Below are 25,424 nucleotides of genomic sequence, written 5' to 3' on the forward strand. Positions count from 1 at the left end.
GCACCTCTTGCCATCATAACTCAACTTTCATTAAAACAGACCCCAGAGATGTGATAATATCCATGACAACAGATAACATTTTATACCAGTCATTATTTTCTGGCAAGTGATAGGAGTGATATAACCTTAAGAGCTGAATAAGGGTGAATCACCGATTACAAAACATACCTCACATTAAGCATGTCTGATTTTATGTTCGTCGTAAATAACAAACAAAAGTAGAAAGTGTAGAAATAGTGCAGAGGGACCGTTACCAAATGAAGAGTTTAATTCTTTGTATTTCCAGAAAAACAAGTATGAAGACAAAACGCAATACATTCTTGAGAAAGGGGGTCAAAGCGAATCATTCCACACATCTAAACTGGTAAACAGGCCATCCCTCCTGGAAAAGTCACTACTGACCAAGACATGCCCGTGGTTAATCAGTTATTGCTTCCGTGTTTTTCACATTGCTTGGCCAGAAGTGATGCAATAGAAGAACCACATGTTGTCTCAATTTCATAAAATATTACAGAAACACAGCAGAGAAATTAAAATGCTACTCATCCATATTTTGATAGAAACTACACGTAAAAGATAAATAAAGCTTGTATGTAGTAGTGCGTATCTTTGTGGATGCAAATTGGACTAATCTGCAGCTCTAAATTAAAAAGATGTAATTCATTTACTCAGTTCATGTAACGCCTAAACACACTCACAGTTACTCAGGGATGAGAGACAGCGGGGGAGGAGAGGTGTGTGTGCATACCTGCAGCCCAGTGTGGTCTGTAGCAGGGTAGTGATCCCCACACAGAAGAAGATGGTCCCTATGAGCTGACTGGTTGCCCACTGATCAAAGCCGACGCACATCGCCTCAGAGAGGAGGAACGGCACCGCAATGGTTCCACTGAAACATGTCAAGTAGTGCTGGAAAGACAAGATGGCAGAAGGTCGTTCCTGTTTTTTTTCCACCATCTACTATAGAAATTTAGTCCACCCCCTTCCCAAAAGCCCCCGATAACAAAGCACAAATGTTTAGTTTTATAATTTGGATCCTCACCATCATTCCTTTAGGCTCATAAGTGGAAAATATAATGGGAAGTCTTTGACCCTCAAATGAAACTATCTGCATTGTTTATATGGTTACCATATTCCCAGAACAGATTAGTCTATTTCCCCATTTATAATCAGGGTACCAGTCATCCAGTTCTCTACTACGGGAGTGGACAATCCAGTTCCGCTCCCACCTTGCTCCACCTGGAAATTCCCAAATCTAAAGAAAAGCCTGTTTAGCCTGTTTACCTGTGCAAACCACAAAGAAGTCTCAGGTGAACTGAACAGTTAATTTAATATTTGCATTTATGCATCAGCTAACCATTCTTAACAGGCAGATTATTAAACTGATTTATATTCTGAGCACAGTTGGATTAAGAGGACAGAAGGGAAAAAAAATAGACGTCACTGACATAAAACATAGCTTAAAAAGCATCTGCCACACCCTTATCATAGAGTGTGTATTTGACATTCTCAGTCCATATTAACCTCCTAAGACCCAAACTCTTCCACAGCATGCATTTTTAATTTCTCTTTGATAGTTGGGCTGATTGGGTCCTCATGAATGTAAAAACAAAGAATTACCAGATTTTTTTTTTTTTACTTAATTTTTGTTTCTAAGAAAAATGAGAGCCACATATGAGGATATTCATTTAGAATTTTGATAGAACAGTAGCAGTATAATGTCCTCGTAAGTGGATATCTGGCCCCTGTACAGCAAAATTGAGTACTTTGGTCTAAATAACCCAAAATGTGATGTCCACATATGTGGACGCAGGGTCCTAGGAGGTTAAAACAATTTAATGTGTAGGTTTACCTGTAATCCCAAGAGCACACAGAGATACCAGGGTGGGGTGTCTTCAATGGTGTAGATCATATCCGACCTCCTTGCATCAATACTGTCTGTACTGTCCAATGTCTCAGACATTGAGCTCTACACACATAATGAAACACAAACAGTATTATTATCATTTTAATCCACTTCCCTTTGCATCAGTGCATGTACTTTACATAGGATGTACAGGAAAATAGCTGCCACATGTTGTGTTAGTGCAAGAGAAACGTGTCAGAGCAGATCTGAGGAGAGCTCTGTTAAATGTCTCAGACAGAGCTCTACACAGACAATGAAACACAAAGAAACTGTATCCTGTTAATCTACACTTCTCTTTACATGCATGCTATATGACATGTACTGGAAAATAATGTTACGTCAGTGGAACATGTCTGAGCCGATCTGTGGAATTTTATGAATGGAAAAATACCAGAGGTAAATTTCTGTCTTACAGAAAAGTGCAGTGTCATGGTGACATTGAGAGCAGAGAACCACAGAGGAAGATAAGGAGTCATTCTGATGAGTTGGTCTTTTCTACTAAATATCTCATCAGCATCTTTCTGTACTACAATGAGGTTAAAGTTTTTATGTAAACAAAAATAAACCAGGAAAACAGAACAACAAAACATAATTTTTCTAACTTCTACTTTGGAGATTAGAATTGAAAACAACAGCATGTTTACAGCAGAAGTTTATACTATAAATAGTGAATCACATGAAAGGGTTTTACTTATAATGATATGGCTTTTGTTTTCAGGGAAAACCCATGAATGGATACTTATCATAATTACAGGTTTTAAGCTTCATGATTGCCACTTACTGTTAAAAAAAATGGAGGTCATAGCTCACTTTGGCTTGTTTTTATAAACAATGTAAGACATGGGTATACATTCCCTGATCTACATCCTGTAGCTACGGCATCAGTGCAAATTCAGCCTTTTATGGGAAGAACATTTTAGAGAAATAAAAACTTCTTTAAGATTTGCATACCCCTTTTCAATAACATTTAAGGTCAGCATTTTTAGAATAGATAAAAACTTTGCTTACTTATTTTTGTTGTCTCAAAACAAAAGGTGAAAAGCATCTATTAAAACTTACTGGATGTGATTTTTAAAGAAACAAAGCAAACTTTGCTACACATCACAGAGACATCACTAGGTCTTTAGACCAGTGGAGCATTGAGGGCTGTTTGCTTTATTATTAATAAATCAGTCTTTGATAACAATCTCAAGTATGTAGGTGAAAGATGAGTTGGGGGGAAAAAAAGGAAATCACTGAAATTGTTTTGCTGAGCGCTGCTAACAAAAAACAAACAAAAAAAAAACCCCCACAGAGTCAACAAAAGCACTTTATGAGTCATTGTGCCAAAATAGTGAATTGGCTCTTTCAAAAACATCCTTTAAGATGACTACAAAAACTCATGAGGAATTCACTTTGACGGTTTTTACTCCTAAGTTACCTTTTCGCCTCCTTGATTATCTTTAGTGTAGATGGCCATCAGCTCTGTGTTCTCAGTGTCCTGGTCACCACTGGCGCCGCTGACTCCATTTACCACCACCTAAACAAATACAAAGAGTTTCACGTCAACATTTTACTATCCCAATTTGCCAGAGCATGCAGGAAAAAACAAAAATCACAGTTTCTCAAAAGCAGGTTTGGCGCAATGCTCATACCTTTCGCTTTCAATGTAGGTTTTGTCAGCGTGCCAACATGCAAGCTGAAGCAATGTCAATATTTGTGTGTGTGCGCCAGTCTATATGTTACGCAGTGTAGAAGGCCGGATGCACTTATGTCCCCTGGACATGGACATGTGCTTCCTACAGTATGCAAACTTGTAACCATTCAAACAAATTTCAATAATTGAATATGCATTTGAGGTTTATGTACGAGAGTGCGGCTTTGCTGCATTTGTCACAGCATTTAGGTTAAGAACAATCAGCAACGAGGAGGAGAGAAAGCAGTAGTTTGCATAGTCAGGAGTGTATGCAAATGTGCCCACCAAACCCAGAGTTTTTACTCTACAGTCCTCACATGCAAACATATGGCATGCATAGGCCTCCAGATTAAACTCTGAGCGGTGGAGTGGATATTGAAGGTTATCAGGGAAACATGTCAGATCACCAGGACAATTAAATGCACACAAAATGTCAGGCTCATGTTTTATTTCCCTTTGTGTTCCACTGAACAGCTTCAGTAAATGCCTCCAGAGAAAATTCTTTTAAAGAGGGAACAAAGCTTATCTAAGTTTCTAACAGGAAACCAGCTGGCTCCATGGTCACCCTCAAAGCTCTATGGGAGGATTTATCGTAGTTTATACCTTGCTTAACCTGTGTCACCTGATTATTTAAACATTTAAGGGTATTAAGAAGCCACATGAAAATTAATTTCATGTTTTCCCCCCTCTTTTAGGACATGAAAGGATGTTTGCTAGCACTATTTAAATCTTCACCAGTTCCTGAAGGAAATTTCAGGTTCTTTTTTGTGTGTTTTTTGTTTTGTTTTTGTTTTTAATTTTTTCATTATATGGAAATATTCTGGAGAAGTGCCAAATTAGAGTTGCTTTAGGGGAAAAAAGATTCTGCTAATACAACTAAGACTTTTTCTAAAATGAAAAGTACCTTATTCAATGTGAACACTTTTAGACTGTATGGAAACAATATGGATATTGTTAACTGTAAACAGTCATTTTATATTGCATGTAGGACAGGCTGGGTTCATTTTTAACTCGTGCTGTATGTGAAACTTAATCTGCAAAGCTGTGCAAATAATGGAGAGCACATGGGGTTTCTTACAAGTTACAAATTATTTTACTTATATTTATATCTTATGTAATTTTATGATTTAGTTCCAATGTACAGCACTTTACATCAGCTGTGGTTGTTTTAAAGTGCTTTATAAATAAAGATGATGATAATTATAAATAGTCAGTCCTTCTGTTACCTGGGGCCTTGTTATGGGACCAACATGCTAACATATAGGTAGTCCAAATGTCTCTCTCCTCTCCAGTCTTAAGACGCCTCAAGGGGATCTTGGCCAGTCCCCAGACCTCATGACCTGATCCCTGCGCATGTCGAGGATCTACCCTGGTCCAAAACCAGATACAGGTGGTAACTCTATAATAAACCTTACTGTGAGAAGTGGCCATAAGAAAATCATTTGTAATTTTCACTAATAAAAGTTGGTCATATTTAAGATGAAGCATTAATTAACGGTAGGTGTTCTTTAAGTAGTCTAGAAGAAACAGGGTCTAAAAGACAGTGTATGTGCAAGTATTCATCTCAAGGCAAAAGTTCATACTTCATACTATTCTAAACGCTCTGATTTCGACCGTTTCGTTCTCTTGGCTGTGCAGGATTAGCAACTGCAGATATCTGGAAGATGGTTATCTCTGCTGCACAGACCTGACTGAGCACAACAGTCCACACTCTCCTAATTGTAAGGGGCAGTCTATCAGTTGGCTTAGTGTTAAAGAATCCCAAATGGCTTTTATTAAGGGCTTCAGTAAGATAGAGTGTAAGATAAATAAGAATTATTTTAATCTTTGAATCATGCAACGCAATTCTAGTAGACCAAAAATATAAACTTAAAAGGAGCATAATAGCTTCTCTTGTCAGCACAGAACATGGGCAAATCTCCTGCAAGAAGTAAAACACGTATGAAAAAGAATCTCTTAAAACATGCTATGTTTTAATTTAATGGAGCTATAAGAATTAACAAGCATATTTGTGTGGAGGAAATCAGATTTGATAAATGTCTCTGTTGTGATTTTGCCCACTGACCTACATAAGGCAGCGGCCTGGTGCCAAGAGGACAAACAGAGGAAACGGATGGAAAAAGTATTGGCTGCAGCATGCATTAAGTGACCATGAAGTAAGAGGTTCGTGTGCGACTGTCTGCTCCAACACATTCCAGGCAAAAAGCAATGCCAAATATGATTGCGTGAGTCAGAAAAGAGTAATGTGAGGAGATGTAGGACAATCCCAACTATGTGCAAACCCCTGTCTTTGTCTTCATTATACAAGCATGCTTTAGGTGTGGCTGTGGTCTCTGTGGGAACATTTTATTTATGGTTGTATGTACCGGAATTGGGTAGAAATTTGCCCCATGTTTGCACTCCTCTTCATATTTTCCTGCTTCACTGCTGCTGTCCATCGATTTGGAGGTGGTGTTCTTCCCCACGCCCATGCTTGTGTCTTCGTCTTCTTTCTCGTTCTCTGTTACTCCTTGGTCTTGTTGTGGTGTGGTTTCAGATGAATCCTTCAGGGTGATTACATCGTCTAGGAGTGCCTCTTCTGCTTAGAAAATGAGACAGATAAGGAGGGATTAATATTTGATTTATTTACAAGGGCAACATTCCTGTGATAAAATCAGGGCACTGCAGGGGATGATGGGTCAAAATTTCTGGTGGAATATATTAAATTCTCAGACTGTTTTTTTTTATTCTTAGTGTGATTCACAATAATAAAGCAACAGCATAAACACAATTAAATTGAACTGTTCATTAAGGGATCATGAGCCATTGTTCAATACATATTTAACTAGCTAAGATATTGCTTTTTCACTTCAAGATCTGCATTATTGATACCTGGTGTCTTTTGAAGAACCAAGACAAAGTTAAGAAGTTTTGTAAAAGCACAAGAAATAATTATGACATAGTTCTAATTAAGTAAGATCCGCTTATTGGAGCTATATAATCTGTTTACATCCTGATAGAGAGTTCACAGAAGATTTGGGAGGTGAAAACTACTCACAGGTCTAGAAATCAGCATGTAACTGTTCACATGCAACTTTATGCCACTACTACATTTATGGATTTTGAAAGTAATTCCAGGTCCAAAGCTACTTTTTAAAAATCCAGAAGACACAAATATTACTCCTTTTGAACTTTGTGGATCTAACAGAAAGTTTATCAGTGTGATTGGTTTTCTGTCTAGTTGACAGAATATTTTTTTCCTACAATTCACTTTGTTTTGTTTTTTTTGCTTGCTTTTACATTCATATGTGAAAAGTTAACCAAGTCTTGATTATATAATACCTTAATGTTTTGTTAGTCAAACAAAAACAACCCAAGAAACACCGCTCTGGTCATTATACAGATCATTTTTCACTATATTAAGAAAACGGTCATCTTAATCTGCCTTAATCAAAAACAGCCTGTACAAATTATCAATAACCAGATAACTTGTGAACTAACAAGGGATACATGTCAATCAGTAATCCATGCTGCAAACAGGTCTTTGACAAACAAAAAAAGGCACAAAGAGGAGAGCCCATTAAAAGAAAAATAGTATTTGATAACAACAGGAACAAAGATCACTGTGCGATGATGCAGGAGGCAGAAAGAGAAGGAGTTTTAGCAGGCATGGTGCATAAGACGTACTATTTTTTTTAAATCAATGTCATTTCTGTTTTGATCTCTTTTTATTTATGCCTAAACTGGTTTACAAATTTAAACTGTGCCTTTTGTGGTCAACTGACACATCCCTAGAGGATAAAATGCTGCGAGTATTTTACATGTGACCTATCATCCAAAAGCCAGGTGTTCATGTATTCACATGTCCCTGGTGTGGTGCTCCTGCCTGTGTAGAATTTTAATTAATATGCATGAACTGTCTTGTTGTGACAATAACGCACGCAAACATATAGAAATTACATAAATGTCCCAGATGTACACAGATGTAAGCATAGGTTTCCAATGTGATAAACTAGAAACAAACTCCAGATGCATATTTACACGTCTAAATAACTGAACAAAAATAATAATAGTGACGTTCATTAGGACAGCTGTATTAATGAGCACACGGACAAATTCTCACTGAGTGAAAACTGCTGTATACATCTGATAAATACTCTGATAAATGATTGCCAATGCAGGAAGTGAAGATCTCCACACAGGAAAGAAAATATAACCACCAGCACTTTTTGTAAGTGTGGTTTATGTCACCAGTTGTTATTTTTGTAGTTTGTTACAGCTTTTTAAACTTCAGTGAAGTGATATTGCATGACTGCAGCTGTATTTGTCACTGTTAAGGAGGAGAGACATGCTATAATTACTAGAAACCAAAGGTTTTTTTTTATGGCTTGGTTGATCCCTCTAACTGCACTTTTAAAGAAACCAGTCCTCGCTGACATCTGTCACAAGCTAAGGTATACGTGTCGCTTAATAATCAAGAATGTTTGACTAGACCTTTCATCCTTTTCCACGGCCTTTATCCCCACTTTCTACACAAAATATGTTTAATAGACTCTTCAGTACCACTTTGGTCTCAAAAATGATGGCTGGAAAGCAAATTTTCATTGAACTTGTACTTTTCCATCTCATCGCTATCTAGAAGACAGTACTACTGGCATGAGCATCCTGGTGACTGCCTTTTGTATATTTCTAAATGGCTACACTCGGAAAAGAAAACCTCAAATTTGTATTTTGCATATGTTAAGATTTTCAAAGACATTTTAATATCAAGTACCACATTATTTTTTTAAAGTTAAATCATTTCTGATCACTAGATCTTGACTGGAGTATGAACTAAAACAATTATTTTGATGCATTTCCCGTTTGCTCGTTACTGAATGATCTGGAATTCTAATACGTTTTAACAGCTCTGCAGGAGTATCATGGTACGGAAAGATGCAGACACTCATATTGTGATACTGGTCTCAGTTTACTGAAGCCAGATATAGTTTTCCAACCATTTGCTCTACGAAAAACTACATGCTTACATTTTTAATCTTTAAACTGTTATCAAATGTCAGCAGCTGTCCACGTTGCTTGCGAATCCCATTTTTGTTGCGGCTCATCGTCTGTGTTGGATTTTGTTGCATTTTTCAGTTTTTGACATTTTCAACCTAAAGCCCTCCCAAAATATCCTCTCCCACCCAGTCATATTCCTGCTTGCAGTGTAAGATGTTGGGATAGTTGTAATACCTAGATGACACATCCCATCACTCCTGCCAAGCTGGGCGGTTGGGAGCATCTGTGTGGAAGGAGCAAGAGAAGGGGAAAGGAGGAGGCAGTATAAGAGAGGACGTGAGGGGAGGGGGGGGGGGGGGGGAGAAGAGGGGGAGGAAGCACAGAGAGACACAAAAGGGTCAAGGATAAGGAGGAGGAGGGAGGTGAGACATAAGTTAATTTGACAGATAGCATTTAATCACAAGCAAGAGTTATTACCGTGTGACTGATGTGCCGATTGTAATTCAGACTCTCAGCTGAAACATGGTTTCAGGAAGGCGGCAAGAGCTGTAGAGTATTGCAAGCCTTCTGGCTCTTCAACAAGTGCATGTCTTAAGCACCTTAAATTGGTCTTATGAGAAAAGTGAGGGCCCAGCTGAACTTTAAAGACACTTTAAGCACACTCATAATTGCATGTAAAAGCCATCTCAAACTAGTCAGACAAGTTTTAAAGAGTTAGGACCAGATTGTAATTTAAATTGTAGAACAAAAATCTCTATCGCCTCTGCTAAATGACTCAAAAAGATCTAAGTCGTACAGAGACAATAAGGCAAGTAATTCTGTTATTCTTATAGGTAATAACTGAAAGACAATATCACCAAATGTGGCAGCACTCCTCATTCTTCTTGGCATGTTGATTTTCATTTCAGAGTCATCAATTTTTAACCAGGGGCTTAGATTTCATTAATGGTGGGCATTTATTATTGTGGAGGCCTTCTACTTAAACACTTGAATCGCACTTGAAATTATGGATGGATATCAATTTGTTTCTGATACTGAGGCCATTTTTAACTCCGCTTATAAGTCTAATTATCTATTAATTACCTTATTCCTGTGAAAACAAAGAAAGGTTTCCATTGTGAATAAAACAGTTTTATACGAGTGAGCACAGAATAGAAACACTACAGGAGAGAAATAAAAATAAATAAATCTTACATGTGAGTCAAGTGTTCCCATCAGGAGCTTGAAGTAATTGTTTTGCATCATACAACCATTTGTCACCATTATCAGTTCCTTTTATCACTGCCAATCTTTGAGGCATATGATGATGGATTCGATCATTTGCTTCTTAATTTTTACCTCTACTTTAGGCTGTGACTTAACATGACAGGAAGGCTCAACAATAAACTTCGCAAAAGCAATTCATTCAGCTCCTTTAACACTCTTTACCCTGCAGCTCTGCCTTTATTTTTTCTCTTGCTAATTATTACCAAGTTTAAATCTTCACTAGACACTTACACTCAATTATTTATCAACATTTTGTTAGGTAAACCTGTTCAACTGTTTGTTATCAAATATCTAATCCACCAATCACATTACAGCAACTCATTGCATTTAGGCATGTACACGTCGTCAAGACGACTTGCTGAAGTTTAGAATGAACATCACAATGGTGAGTTGCATAAGTGGTTTTGGACGTTGCACGCTTGTTCGTGCCAGACAGGCTGATCTTAATATTTCAGAAACTGACAAGCTAACGGGATTTTCCCCACATAATCATACCTAAAGTTTACAGAGATTTTTTGAAAAATGGGCTAGAATACTCATTGGCTCAAAACAGAACATATGTCTAATGAAGAGTGTTTTTCCTGTATCAGCATCAGCCTTCCAAGGGGAGACTACTCAAGTAAGCATAATCAATAAGGCAGTGATTCTCATATCTGTGCATTTTCCTGCCATGTGATAAGCAAAGTGTTCCATTAAATCATTTTACTAAAAGCTACTAGTGATTTTGTTTGGCTCTGTTTAAAATCTGTGGGCAAGACAAATTTCCTCTATGCAAAATATTAGCTCAGTGTTATCACAGAAATCCCTGCCATAACTACAAAAATAAGAACATCATACTAAACCACTGTCCCTTAATATTGTCACATGATGAGTTATTAATCTAAGCAATGAATACTACATACAACACAAGAAATGATGGCACTTAATTAAGCTCAGTGCTGCCTAGCCTATGACTCTCTCAGTGCTGTGACTCATCTCTGAGATGTGGAATAGAATAGAAAGTATCCCAGTAGCCTGTCTGCCGGTGATGATCGGAAATCTGTGTCGTTCCCTCATCCCACCCCCACCACAAAAACATGGGGAACTGGAGCGAGAGAGGAGAGAACTGAAACTGAGTATATGCCATTACACAACAAAATCAAAATCTGCAGTTTTATAATCATGAAATGTCACATTATGTAAAAGCAAACATAACAGGACAAAAACAGGGAAAGTATTCATGTTTGTAAGAGAGACGATATTAGAGAGATGGGAAAGCAGCGAAGAAAGAGTGAGACAAGAGGGAACAAAGACAACTGTTGTGGTTATTTTAAATCATCCCAAAATACACAAGCTGCTGGACATTTGAAGGATCTATAACCATGGTAACTCGATCTGCAGATCCACTGCAGGCCTGTGCCATGTTGTTCGTTTCCACACCAGATGTTTGTGTTGGCGCTTTCATCTCCAATTTATGTGACAGCATGCACATGTGTATGAGGACCATCCCCTCCAGATGTTAATCTGGGGCTCAAAGTCTAGACGACATTATGCCTGCTGCAGGACTGCATAGTTCAGTTCAGTCTTTAGTTCAGCAGCAAGCACTAAACTAATGCTTAAAACTGCTGCTTTTACAATTACAGTTTAAAGTAGCAACCCCTTTTCCTAAAAATACCAACTGAATAAACTTCATAGAAAAGCATGACTTCAGATGTTTGAAACACAAAAAAACAAACATAAGACTTTAATTGAACTATTACAGACTGGCAAAGGTTTTCAAATAATATTCATCCAATTTAAAAAAAAAAAAAAATGTATACAGATTTCCAACACGGTCCAGTCAATCTGAGTCAGTCTGTGCTGTTGAGTGCAGCTCATTTGCAACGAGCCGATTGCTTACCTGTGTTATTTGGCACTTAAATTGCAGTCCTGCAACAATTACTATTTAGGGATTTTTTTTTTTTTTTAAATCTGACTCTGAAAGTAGTTTATATGAACTTGCCTAATGTGAATTCTCCTGCAAGTGGTTGCAGACTTGTTCCTGTCTTTGAAACAACCATTTAGAAGGAAACAAGATTTCAAGTTCACCGCAATCCACTTTCCCCCAGCATAAAAAAAAAAATAAAAAATTAAATACAATTTAAAAAAAAAAAAAAATGTACCAATGTAAACTCTCTAGCTCATTAAAGGAGACACCTTTTATTTTTTTCCTGTGATCCTATTACGCAATATCGGCCAGTCTTTTACTTTTTATTGTCATTTCCTTCCGTGAGCACTGGTGGGTTGAAGGACAACAGTAGCACTGTACTTCTGTTATTTTTTTGTGTATTCTAATCCATGTCTGGGGAGGTGCTAATGAAAACAAGACTTATATCTCCTCAAAGCTGATCGTATTTTCTCCTAATGAAACAATGAAGCTAAAGAAGCCTTCTCTGAAAAACTATTAAAAAAAAGAAAAGAAAAACAAGCAATGATCGCATATTCCCATCTGCATTTTGTTGTCAGAGTCTTGTTACTTAACATCTTGTAACTACTTCAGTAGGTTTTGTTTTTAAAATGCATTACATACTGGAGGAAGCTATCAGAATCAGAGAAAACAAAACCACAGGAGGTGCACAGTAGAAAAAATTTCCACAACTGTAAGACAGCCAGCAGACATAATAAGGACTGTAACTGGAAACTACTATTCATTGCCCAATGGGATTGGGAAAAAACAAATGTGAATAAATGGAATTAATAGAATTAAAAGTCCTGTATTTGAGAATGTGGAAGTTAAATTTAAGAAACTCTTTTTTGCTTTAATCTATAAAAATATGATCTATTAAATGTAAATGCTGTTTGTCTGGTTTTGTAATCTTCCTGCAATGTGAAGCGCAAGAACGTCTTTTGTAGTTGTCATGTTATCATGAATCCAAAGTTTCACAATGCAAAATGTACAGTCATGTACAACGCTGCAAAGCTCCACCGTTTCTCAAGCTTAATAAAGAAAAAAAAAATGTCATTATCATGTCAAACTTAAGCTGCTGTGAAAGTATCTGGTACCAGGAAAAATAAAGCTGCAAAAAATTTTAAAGTGAAGAAAATGAAGTTAAAGTTCAAAGTCTTTCTGACTTGGTAAATGGACTGGTTCTTGTATAGCCCTTTGCTACTCAAGCACCCAGAGCGCTTTAGTTTTTAGGTCTTTTACACACTTAAAAACTCACCTCTACTCATCAGAACTGGATACTTACAAGTTCCTTCCATTAAAAAAAAAATATATATATATATATTTTCATGCTTTATTATTTAAAGTTAGTTATGTATATGAAGATAAAGAACAGGGGACTACTTTCATTTGTATATACAACTGTGCCTCACTTGTCCAGCGGATAAAATTTATAATGAACATGCATTTGTATCTTTTTATAACACAGTAAAGGAAGTGCGTGTCAACTTGAATAATGCCATCTTAAGTTTACCTGTCTTGTCCATGCTTTGCATATGTATGAGACGCATGGAGCAGAGTGTACAAGAGTGAGTACACGGGGACCGTGAGTCTTTAGATGTCATGTGTTGCTACAAATCTAGTTTCCTTATCAACAGGTCTGACAAGCAGAGCTTAACTGTATGATTGTAGAGGCTCCATTGTAGCTTTATTATTTTGTTAAACAACAACAGGTTTTATATTGAAGAGGCTATGATGTAGAACCATCTTAGCTACATTTGTGCTGTTTGCCTAAGTTGCCCTGCAATGTTGAAAAGATCATGGCAGATGGTAGTAGTAGGCAAAAGTGTGCAGGAGGAAATAACAATTAAAGTTGGGCAATATGTAAAAATATTCCAACCGACAATCGTCAGTCCAATAACCGACGATAGTCGATATATTCGAAAATGTGCAGACTTTTTGATGGCCGGAGCAATATAATCATGCATGGACTGATTTGAGCATTTAGAACACAGAAGAAGTCCAAACAAGGATGAACTAATTGCCAAATTGCACACTGGAGGAGAAGGTGCAGACAGAAATGGACTGATACCTCAGCGAGGAGGTCGTAGATGGAGAAGATGATACACTGGCTTTGTGGAAAATGCATGAAGAACGTTTCCCACTGATGTCACACATGGCACGGAAATATCTGTGTATACCAGCCACAAGCACACCTTCAGAACGCGTCTTCAACACCGCTGGTAATATTGTTAACCACCTCCACACACTGCTAAAACCTGATAAACATGCGGATTTTCCTGTCAAAGAATTTATAAAACTTTGTTTGGAGGGAATATTTTACCTTCTTTTGTTTGTTTCAGTATTAATATAGCTACTTTCTGAATAATTCATTCATTCATTCATTCATTCATTCATTCGAGATGCACCAAATCCCACAAAAGACTTAACTTTATGCCTGAGGTTTTTTTTTAATGTTCGCTGGAAGAGACATTTTTTTATTTTTAACTTTTTTGTTGACTGGTCGAGTGTGTAAGATAGATAAACAGAGGCTGAACAGAGGCTACTGCCATTCTTTCTTTACATTATGAATTTGAGTGAATCATAATTTCTTATTTTAACCTGAAATTTTATAAAAAGATGGATTTAGCTTCCAAGCATTGGAGACCAATGCCTGAACACCCAAATAGGTCCCATTTAAAATTCCATGTATAGCACAAATTCTTTTGCTTGAAATGCCTAACCCTAATTGCTACAGTGCATTTCTAAAGCAAAAATGCTCCAGCAAAGGTTTGATTACTGGTTTTGTTCACCACATGTTCTAGAGCATTCACTACTTACAAAATATGCACGCATGTGGTCATGAGGCAATGAGGTGCCAGGCAAAACCTTACATGACAGGGTACACGTGAACAGTTCTGATTTCACTATGAGGGAGGGGGTGAGGACTGCAAAGAGACTGCAAGGACATGTTTACATTGCTCCACTGGCAGCAAGTTAACCAGAGTTTAGTAGACACAGAGATCCCTCAACAGTAGAGTAACAAGGACAACATGGCTGTAAATACTCCAAAACTGATCAACATAAACAGTGCGTTTAATAAGCAGGTTTGACTGATGATCAGAGTTTGATGAGTCACAAAATTGGAAAAAAAACCCTCAACTGACAACCACAAAAATTAACACATGATGAAAGGTAAGTGTTACAAAGGTAAGTGTTTCAAACAAAAGCATTTCAGGTTTCGTTTGAAACCTGGACCTGTTTGCTGGTTCAGGAAGCGCAGTGAGCTTACCTTTTTACTTTTATCTCTTGGTGCGACAGGGGAGCAGGGCATTTCATGCTACACCAGCATGGCTCTTCAGCTGTTAACACTCGCCTCATCAGACCTCAAGTTACCCAGAGGCTGCTGGGATACTTCCTGTCATATAGATGACTCGCTCTTTTTGTGTGTTGTATGTAGTTTTGTGGGTTTTTTCTGGTCTAAAATATGATTACCTCTTCTTTTTTCCTCTATTCAAGCAGATAGTAACCTCACGGAGAACACCACTATTTCAAGTTGCTGTAAACTTTCAGCTGATGAGGAAGTGAGAAAAAAAAAGGAAAAAAGTGTTTCTAATTTCCCTGTTCATGAGAATTGTAAGGGAAGTGGGTTAATTTGGATTCACAAGTTAAAAACAAACCAACAAGCAGGACAGACAATAACATTTAGATCAGGAGATGTTCCCCATTTAATTGCATTTTCATCCTGTTCTCAAAGCATCACCTACACCCACACAGCATGCCACCAGCAGCATATGAACAGATTTGTTACTGTAACAGTACACTTTGCTTATAGGTCATTCCACCTCCTACAGCCTCAGGCATTTTTCCCACCAAGCCCTGCAGCGATTAAAAACTAAATGCATCCCTTGTTGCTTAAAAGGTGATGCAATCCTTTAAGTCTACTTGAGCCAGAGTCTTGCTGGACCTCACAGTAGGACAACCAGTTTCACCTGCTCATAACAGTAGGGACCAATTACCTTAGTTTGGCCAACTGTACAGTTTCATAATCAGCTTTGAAAAAATAAATAAAAATGCATGACCTGGGTTTTTACAGAAAGTTATACAATTTCAATAAAAGTGGGTCATCGCAAAGAAAATGTAACTGAAGTTCATTACAACACTTTACAACAACAACAAAAAAAAAGATGAAAAAAAAACTGGCTGTGGCCTGACACATTTAAAAATGTGCAAATCTGGGTTATGAATTAGCAGGTGGGTGCAGTCTGCATAGGTTGGATAATGAGGTCAAACTCATTTTCATTGTCTGCAAAATGTATAAATATTGGAGAAAAAAAATTCAGCTGTATGTAAAGACACAGCACCAAACCCAAAGAACGCTTACAATCATTCTGTAATCAAATATAAACACAAATTGTCACAGGGCTGCTTTTGTACAACATGAACTTTTTCACAATTCGTATAATTCGTGGAGGATGTCAACTCAATTGACGGGCACAGAGTGCTTTTAATCTTTTGAGATATATTTTTTTTATGCTCCATGTGAGAGTAGTACTCTTCCTGCAAACGGGAACCCTCTGAGTGATGCAAGTGCACAGCCATCTGTACAGTCTACATCTAAGCACACTGTTGACACATCAGCAGCCAGCATATTTTTAAATTTCCGTGTGAACATCAGCTGTGAAAGCAACGGTTGGAGCTAAAAATAGAAGTAAATAAATAAATAAATAAATAAAAAAAAAGGACCAACAGTAAAATCCAGGCTTTATTGAGCCCAAATTCAAAATATTCAACTCAGGAATATGCACCTACATGAATATGTTTAACGTGCGTAATCTAGTTTCTTCAGCAGGGATGCATCACGCTGGCAGCAAAGAAAAATTAGCCATAAAAATAGCAACTTTTTCCAACCCTGACCAAGTTGATTTTTTGGCCAAGGTTTTTTTTGTTTTGGTTTGGGGTTTTTTAAACTTAAACTCAATTGAGCATTTTTTTCTGATAAAAGGATAAAATGTAAAATCTGTCTTGTGATTGAAAGCACAAAAAAAAAAAAAAAAAAAAAAAAAAAAAAAAAAGTATACGCTCAGGGAAACAAATAAGGAAAAATATATCCACAAACAAGCATCAACTTATTAAAAGTTGTGGTGTTGAAATTTTGACTGAGAGCAATTAACTAACCCTCTGATTTTCTCTAGTCTTATTGCCATAAGCAAATGAAGCAACTGAAATACAATCATGAGAAAGGCAAAACTCAAACTGTGTGTTGAAATCTGCACCGATGCAACGCTGCTGTTCTGAGCATTTTGGCAGCTTCCACACATGAAGCGTTATCACTACATTACTTTTACTCTATTAGACATTTGTGTGAAATGTTGTCAAAATTCATGCTGCTTGAGTTTGAGTTAAAATTTCTATTTGTTATAGCATTTACAAGAATGATGATCATCTAATCAACCTAATCTCAGGTCTTCAACAACCTATTTCATTAGAGTTTAAACATAATTTGTCTACAATTTCACCATTAAGACTAAAACCATCAGAGCTGTAACTTGTCACTAAACCTTTTAGTGGTCCCCCACACTCGTTTCAGAACTCGAGGGGGCCAATCTTTCCAAGCTGTTGCACCCAGTCTGTGGAATGCACTTCCTCAATTTCTACAGTGTCTGGACTCGGTGGAGACCTTCAAAAAGCTTTTAATTAGGCCAGGGTTTTTATTATGCATTTATGACTGTATTGTGTTTTATTACCTTTCTTGTGAAGCACTTTGTGACATATGTCTGTGAAAAGTGCTAAATACATAAGTAGTACAGTTTCATAATCATCAGTTCCTCCTAAAAATGACAGACTTACAAACGGTGATGCACTTTCTGTTGCACACCTAATCACTTCTTAGGAATTACTAATCACTTTGGTAAGTTTAACCTTTTAATATTAACAGAAATTTAAAAACACACCCAGCACACAGACACATTTTGCAGAGGAAGTTTTGCATGCCACGTGATGCGTGGTGGTGTAATACGGGAGGACACGTAACACATGCGCTCAGAGAGATAAAGAGATGCTTTTTTGAAAAGGAGCTATGAAGACCATAAGTCTCCTTGCAGACAGGGATGCTAGCAGAGTGTCCCTGTCGATAAAAGAGCCTTACAATGAACAATTAAGGTAACCAGAAAAATGCTTAACCAGCTTTCATCGAACAGACTCCTCTAAAAACCAAGTCAATAGGATTCATTAAATTATTTTAGCCAATTTAAGGCAGAACATTGGGTATTTAACAACATATGGGTTCTATGACATCAAATTAAATATAATATTGGGTCATGACGTGACCTGGTGGAAAGCTTGAACTCAGATGGACCACTCCCATTAAGCAAGCAGACAGTAAATAGAGGTCCTCTTTAGTATGGCGGTAGCAGTCCATTCATCATTTGTCATGCTGCTCATTAAATTTTTATGAAACTTACACAAGACGTGGGTTATTGCTCTGTTCCAATAGTTACAAAACTGGTCAGCCTGAGGAAATGTCACATGATTAACACAAGTGTGACAAAAACTGGATGAACTGTGGATAAATCCATTTTTTATCTTGAAATTTATTCAATTATATTTCTAATAGCATTTTGTTTTGGAGCTGAGGCTAAAAGTAGAATTAGCATTACTGTCTGCAGCATAAAAAAAACAAAAAAAACCCTTATGCTCCATAAAATGTCAGAAAACAGTTTGTTATGAATATAAAAGTAATTTGCTTTGCTGGGCCTGCACAAAATCCATTATACTAAGAGAAAACAGCCATTTTGTAGATAAACTAGTTGAATGTTGCTTCAGCTGTACTAACAGATAATCATAAAGATTCTGTCCATAAAAATTGTGAACCGAAAGGCTGACAGAGCGACTGCAGAAGGCTACCACTTTGGTGTCCTCAGACTCATCTCTTATTGGTTCAGATGATATGGCTAAATTGGCTTTATCAGGTGGAGACCTCCAGCTCACACTAGAGTGACCTGCAGACGATTGTGAAGTAGCAGGAATAAGAATTCCTACCCACCTCTGAGTCTGATGCCATGCTTCAGGGAAATGGATGAAGTGCCAACCTTCACCTTGTGTCAAAGACCAGTTGTTTTCCAAATGGAAGACTTAGAGAATCTCACGGTCTTGTTCATGATAAATGCTGACAGATGGATTGAGGTTGCATCTGCAGTGATGCCACACCGGTGTGTTGTGATAAAGAGAGTTGCCCATAAAAGCGAAGCTGTCGAGTTACCAGTCATTCTATGTCCCTAAGTTCATCCATTTTTACGAGCTTTGGGTAAAGAATGAGATCACAGGTACAAGCAGCACCCTTTCTCCAAAGGGTGATTGGCCTCTCTCTCAAAGATAGGGTGAGGAGTTTAGTCATTCTGGCGAGGCTCAGTATTGCCGCTACTCCTCCTCCACTTATATGCTGAAACCTGGCCCCAGATATGCAATACAAAAAAAGGATGGATAATGGGGAACAATGAATTCTGAAAAATTTATTTAAAAAAAAAAAAATCCCTCATCAAGGTAAGCACTCAAACTACATATCTCTACCAAGGCCAAACTTCCTCCATATCATGTAGGAACTGGGTGCCTCAATTCATAAGTATATGCGGATCCACAGATATTCTCCTGAGATTACCAGGAAAATGTCTCACAATATTTCTTATTCCAATTTTACGTACATTTGTGAAGATATGAAGCAAATTGCCCAGGTTCTCCACACTAAACAAGAAGTACTTACTAATTTTTTCCTGTTCTGATTTGATACCTTACTCTCAGGCAATGGCTAACAAGTACAAGCAAGTACTACCCATTGTCACTGACATTTGATCCAGCTTTTTGAGTCAGGAACAAAGACCGTGCAAAAGATGAATATAGGTATCACACAGTGGTGGCCATTAAAAAGAATGCAGGTTATAGGCACTTCTCAGACCTCAAATAGTGTTTTATACTGTCTAGGTAAGGACAGAGACAAATATCAATCCCTATACAGAATCCTACATGAAGGAAAAACTAAAAATCTTAGAACCAGATTGACTTCAAGGGTTAGTGATGTTTATTTTAAATCACTTCCCAGTCTGACCAAGCCCCAATTCTAGTAAAATCTTCACGCAAAGTGGTATATAACATTGAGTCATCCTGCTAAAAAACAGACAAAACCAACTAATTGCATAATCTCATTTGTGAAGGTAATTTAACACATATGGGTGTCCTCAGGTGGGGTGCAAGTATTATAAAAAATTTCCAGTATTAGCATCATTTGAAGTACAATGTAGACACAATAAGGTTGGTTTTAAGGGATCAGTATGGATCTGAGAGGACCTCTACAAACATAATCTGAGGCTGTGGATCAGGTTTCAAGTTCTAAAATGTTTATGTAAACAATTTTACATAAATTCACTCAGATCAATCATTTTAATATTTAGGATATATTTTAAAGGAATTGGTCTTCACTACACAAACACTAGCATCTAAGGAAAAACCACTTATACACAATCACCAATAAATCAATAAATGGCTTCAGTGGGCACTTCCATCCACACATCCCTCCTCCCCCTTAGAGAAAAATCTTTTTTCTTGGGGGGGGGGGGGGAATCCATAGAATCCTCATTTTAATTTTACAACTCATTACATCAAGCCAGATGTGACCCAGAAGAAAAGGGTAAAACAGTGCAAATAATCATAATCAACAGCTGTAAGGGTAGGCAGACATACACAAACAAATTCCTCTGTGAGGGAAATGTATGGACGTTGCAATTTCAAAACAATCCTAGGACAAAACAACAGCTCAGAAACAATGCTCCACTAATGCTAAACATAATAAATTATTCACATAAGAGGTTAATACAGCAGGGTATGTTTTTCAGTATTTGTTACGCAAGAGTCATATGGGCTGCCATGCTGGTTTTACCCATTTAAACCACACCTTAATCAATTATATCAAACGAACAAACAGAAATTTAGACGGCTGCATGTGTAGCTGTCAACTTTATAAAACAGATTCCTTTTATTTCTTTTTCTAGCAGAAAATCAATGTTATAAAGCTATAAATAAAACAGAAGTCAACACCACACAAGCAGACACATTTACACAGTACAGTAGGAAGGCACAGCATGACCCAGCACTACAGTGTAATCTTAGTCACATGCTGCCTACACCAAAAAGGGCCAGAATCTGCGACCCAGTTTGCCTCTATGGGTCTTGTCCTGGCCCCGACATTCTGTTAGGTGAGCCACTGCTCTTTTCAGTGTGACCAAGATGAAATGGTTTAACGGATTAAAAGGAAACAATGTCCAGGATGACTGCAGTTTAGTGTACAACCTTAACCGAACTGGAAATAAACCACACTGAAGTCAGAGAAGTACCTTATTTTACAGTAGCATCGAATAAATACACAGAATGTTTTTAGCATGACTCACAGTTGATATATAAACTAATGGTAATACCACTGCTGTCCATGAACAACCTGTTCATGGACAGCTAGTTATTATTTTTTTTAAACATAACTGACAGATGAGAGAGGGGTGCCGCTTTGTGGGAACACTGGCAGGAAAATTTCATCACTTCATCCACTGCTCTAAAATAATCTTTTCCATCAATTTCCATCTTTCTTTGTTTTCCTTTTGCTGTTGACAGGACTGGTTCTTAGCCATTTTCCTCCTCCTCAGCACTATGTAGCATCTTTACTTTCCTTTGTTTCCTTGACGTGATCGTGACCCACCACAATTAAATCTCAACCACTGACCTTTGCTCTTGCCAAACAACCAGAATTACCACTTTCCTCAGTTTGGCCTATCAGTCAGGCATTCCATCTTTAAGGTTTTTTGAGGATAACGGATGACAGAGCTTCAAAGGGAACACCTGGTCCCAACAGCCTGTCACATTTCTTTCTATTTCAAGTGCTCCACTTTCATTTGGTCCCCAATATGAATAAGTGTGACTGGCTAAACAGCTTACAGAACAATCTGTGGTTACAAATGGCTTTTCATCTGTATCTTCCCCTTTCTTTCAGACAGTCACTGCTGCACTCACTGAGCTCCCCCCCTCTACATCACAGCACCTATGGATCAATAGCTCATACATCTGCCCCAAGGTTTATTAACTGCCATCTGTTACATCTGAAAGACTGAAAACATTATTAGGGCTGGGCCATATCATACTATACCAATGCATGAGTTAAAATTACCTACCACGCAAATAAACAAGACAAGCCCAAACACTTAGAGCAAGAGCTTTGTCAATAGTATTGAAGTAGTTTGCCTGTTTACAAGAGGTCAGACCGCCAACAAAGCACAATTCTTTGGCTGTTTCACCTCTTGAGGGGGAGAAAAATAAAACAAATCATATAGAAAACCAAAAACACCACAGACAACAAGTACAATCAAGTATGACAGCATGCAAGGAGATATTAGCAACTGGTGATGTGTGACCCAAAAGTAAACGAACCAATGGCACATCACTGGAGCACTCGCTAGGTGCACTCAATATGACAGGAACAAACATTGCATGGAAATTAAGGATGTAGTTAAATGGTGGAAAAGCAGGGCTTTAAACAGCGAGTTAAAACATCCCAGACTTAAGCTGCATCATCGTATATAATGCTGTGTCACTACAATTGCACTGTAATAATGCTGGTATTGGCACTCTGATAAAGCCAGACTTCAGTTTAGGTAGTCTGTCATCGATGACTGTAGATTACTGGGAAAGGATGGAAAACGCCCATCATTCTGTGTTGCAAACACCAATAAAACTTAGTATTTTTTTCTATATTGTCATAAATATCATTTTAGTAAATTTCCTTAAAACCCCCATTATCTATGAAGAAAATGGCTGATTTTAATCTACTATCCGGATAACATTCCTAAGAAAAATCCTTTAAATATTCTTTAGCTGTATTTGCACTTCTCAGTTTTTCATAATTTAAGTTCAACAACTACTTAATTATACTTGTATGGGTTTATATTTGGGATTACATACATGTCTATTAACCCAGGACATCACTCCTTGCGTATGCATCCTTTTCTTTTGCATGTAGTAGGTCAGAAAAATCTTGAGCTCAAAAGCAGGTCACCGCCATGTCGATGCATACTACCTGTGAATATTCATCACCAAGAAAAACAGCTACACAAAATTAAATAAAAGAAAATCTAAAAACTAAACTAAACACAGCTGAAGAAAAAAATGTCACAAATCTTGTCCACTCAAGTGCTGTGGAAACTACAGGTTAAATGACATAGGATAATACCTTGCATGTAAGGGTGGTGCAGGGATGTACTACAAGCACTAACAGACTGCAGTAAGAATTTTCAAAAACACAATTTTAGAGGGGGAAATGAGGCTAGAGGAATTGTTTATTTGTGGACGGGACACAAATGTGCTACTGGCCATTTGGTCTGGCAAAAGTATTTATTTAAAGCTTACAGAAAACCAGCTATGTTACACCACGGTATTTATTTGGTAAATGGAAAAAATGCACTAAATCCCCTGCTTAAACAGCAGTTGCGTTGTGTGTTTTGTGGAAGAAATTTATATCAAATCAGTCCACAACCCCATCAATGCTGGCATTATAACTAATGTCAGCAGTTTGAAAGAATAAAACGGCCAAATCTCAGTCATATTACAGATTAAAATATCTCATGGATTGCATTACTGTGACACTTCTCATGACAATTGTGACTGATCTGAGGACCCTGATGATGACAACCACAAGCTGAAAGCATTACTTTCACAACAAAGCCCCGTGTAAGCAGGTGCAGTTGTATCAAAGGTCCCTGCTCTGAGAATGGCAGTTTCATTTGAAATTTAAACTACTCAGAGAGGAAAATAAAGCAGTCGAGCTGCTACCTGGAATCTGGGTGTTGATACAAAGTAAATTTTATAATGCAATTCTCATGCAATCGTAAATAGCCATGTCACCTCCAGGCACTGCCCATTTGGCTTTTGGGTTGGGTTTTTTGGGCCACTTATTGGTCATGTGATAGATGCACATGTACTGTGAGCATACACCCACCTGCCTAGCCACGTTTCTAGGACACTGCCATTATCAATTGCCAGTAAATCCTAAAAGCCAAATGTGCATTAGTGTAGCAGTTAGTGCTGCTTGATTCATTAAGGGTTTTTATTCATGCATACTTAGCCTATCTGTATTATGTTTTGTGTGTTGTAAGAGTCACAATAAAGCCCTCATTATCTAGAAACCTTGATACATCTGCCCTAAACCTCATACTGATAAGTAAAAAAAAATATGAGCTAAAGAGGAGAAAGGTGACTAGTACTGGAACCCTAACAGAACCCTGGCTATCTGGGCCTTTATTTTCACGGTCACACTTTCAGCATCAGCATCGCCACGGTCGAGGCGGCCCACGAAGTCCTCTGAGGAGAGAGAGAGAGAGAGAGAGAGAGGGGAGCTCACACACCTCTAACCGCTAGCGGTTATCTTCTGCCAACTCCAGCCCCTAAACTGAGACGGCGTACAGAGTGGGAAACCAACGCAGGGGTGCCTAACACTCACAAGGCACTGGAATTAAAAATAACGTGGCACGTTTTGCACTCACCTACCTGATAAAAGAGTAGACAGAGTCCACTTCCCTTCTCGGCTAACGCTGGCTTGTCCCCGTGGCTTGTGTTGTTGAAGCTGTGCGAGGCGGGAGTCACGCGCAGACGACAGTTGAAGGCGGAAAGTGGCTCACACGCGCGCAGCGGACGGCGGCGAAGAGATTGGGAGACTGTCCTTAAACCCAGTTCTTCCTAGACGACCTGCTTCCCCTCGGTTTCGAAACAGCTGCGCGTGGACGGATTTCGCCTTTCATAAAGCCACGGGAATGACGCTCATCAGGACGCATGCCCACATCGCCCGTGACGTCGGGTGCCTATGTAAGCTTTCGCCCCACCTTAACCAATCAGAAGCGACTTAGAACGTGACGCAGCCCAGACTCCCCCCCTTCAAGGACAGGTTCTGTAATTATAACCCCGCTTGTATAACCTGGCTGTAGGTTTTCTGCAGCCTCCTAAACAATTAAAACGAGCTTTCGGGGCTCTGGGCTTGTATTGTGTATTTAGGGTTCTGTGGAGAACATCCTCACACAGAACATCACATCCTTGGGAACAGCTGTGTTAAGGACCAAAACGCTCTTCAGAGAGTGATCCGTACAGCAGAGCACTGCTACAGGATTGCTCTCCCTCCACTTCAGGACACCTACACCAGGAGATGCCGGACTAGAGCAGCGCAGATACTGAAGGACCCGTCCCATCCTGGCAACAAACTGTTCCAACTTCTGAAATCATCCGGGCTAGGACAGAGAGACTCAAGAGGAGCTTGTATCCCCAAGCCTTCCGGGCCCTAAACCATAACACCCCCCCCCCCACAAACACACACATACACCCGCCCTCTCACACAGCATCCATAAGTGACTGAGACAGGACTCTCTTCTAGACACCCACCGGCACAATGTACATTTCAAATTCTTTTTTATTTTTAAATATGTTCATATTGTCTGAGTAGGAGTGGTGCAGTGAGCTCAAGGGGGCGGTACTGGGAGGCAGGTGAGCCACAGGTGGTGGCGATTATGTGATGACAGTGTCTTCTTTCTGTTTGTTTCTGTTTGAAACATTGTGTGTATCGCATACTTCACATTCAGATTGTCTGTTCTTATTTAATTCGCTTAATGTACAGAATTCACCTG

General features: G+C 38.3%; 1 protein-coding gene across 10 annotated transcripts in view; it reads right to left on the minus strand.

Annotated features, from left to right (window-relative positions):
- slc23a2 (solute carrier family 23 member 2) overlaps positions 1–24,612 on the minus strand; it is a 37,824-nt gene extending 13,212 nt beyond the window's left edge. The window contains exons 1-7 of one of the 10 annotated variants that reach the window (XM_026186064.1): positions 24,301–24,612; positions 22,720–24,114; positions 8,790–8,838; positions 5,945–6,156; positions 3,324–3,422; positions 1,850–1,966; positions 749–906 (exon numbers count right to left, since the gene is read on the minus strand). In XM_026186064.1, the coding sequence (XP_026041849.1) occupies positions 749–906; positions 1,850–1,966; positions 3,324–3,422; positions 5,945–6,156; positions 8,790–8,838; positions 22,720–22,773 (689 nt within the window). In that variant the 5' untranslated portion in view covers positions 22,774–24,114; positions 24,301–24,612. Of the gene's footprint in view, positions 1–748; positions 907–1,849; positions 1,967–3,323; positions 3,423–5,944; positions 6,160–8,789; positions 8,839–9,032; positions 11,548–22,719; positions 24,115–24,296 lie in introns of those variants that run through there. The other 9 variants (XM_026186061.1, XM_026186063.1, XM_026186065.1 and 6 more) reach the window with 9 other exon arrangements.
- Positions 24,613–25,424: the final 812 nt, after the last annotated feature.

This window comes from Astatotilapia calliptera, chromosome 12 (assembly GCF_900246225.1).
Source record: "Astatotilapia calliptera chromosome 12, fAstCal1.2, whole genome shotgun sequence".
NCBI lineage: Eukaryota > Metazoa > Chordata > Actinopteri > Cichliformes > Cichlidae > Astatotilapia > Astatotilapia calliptera.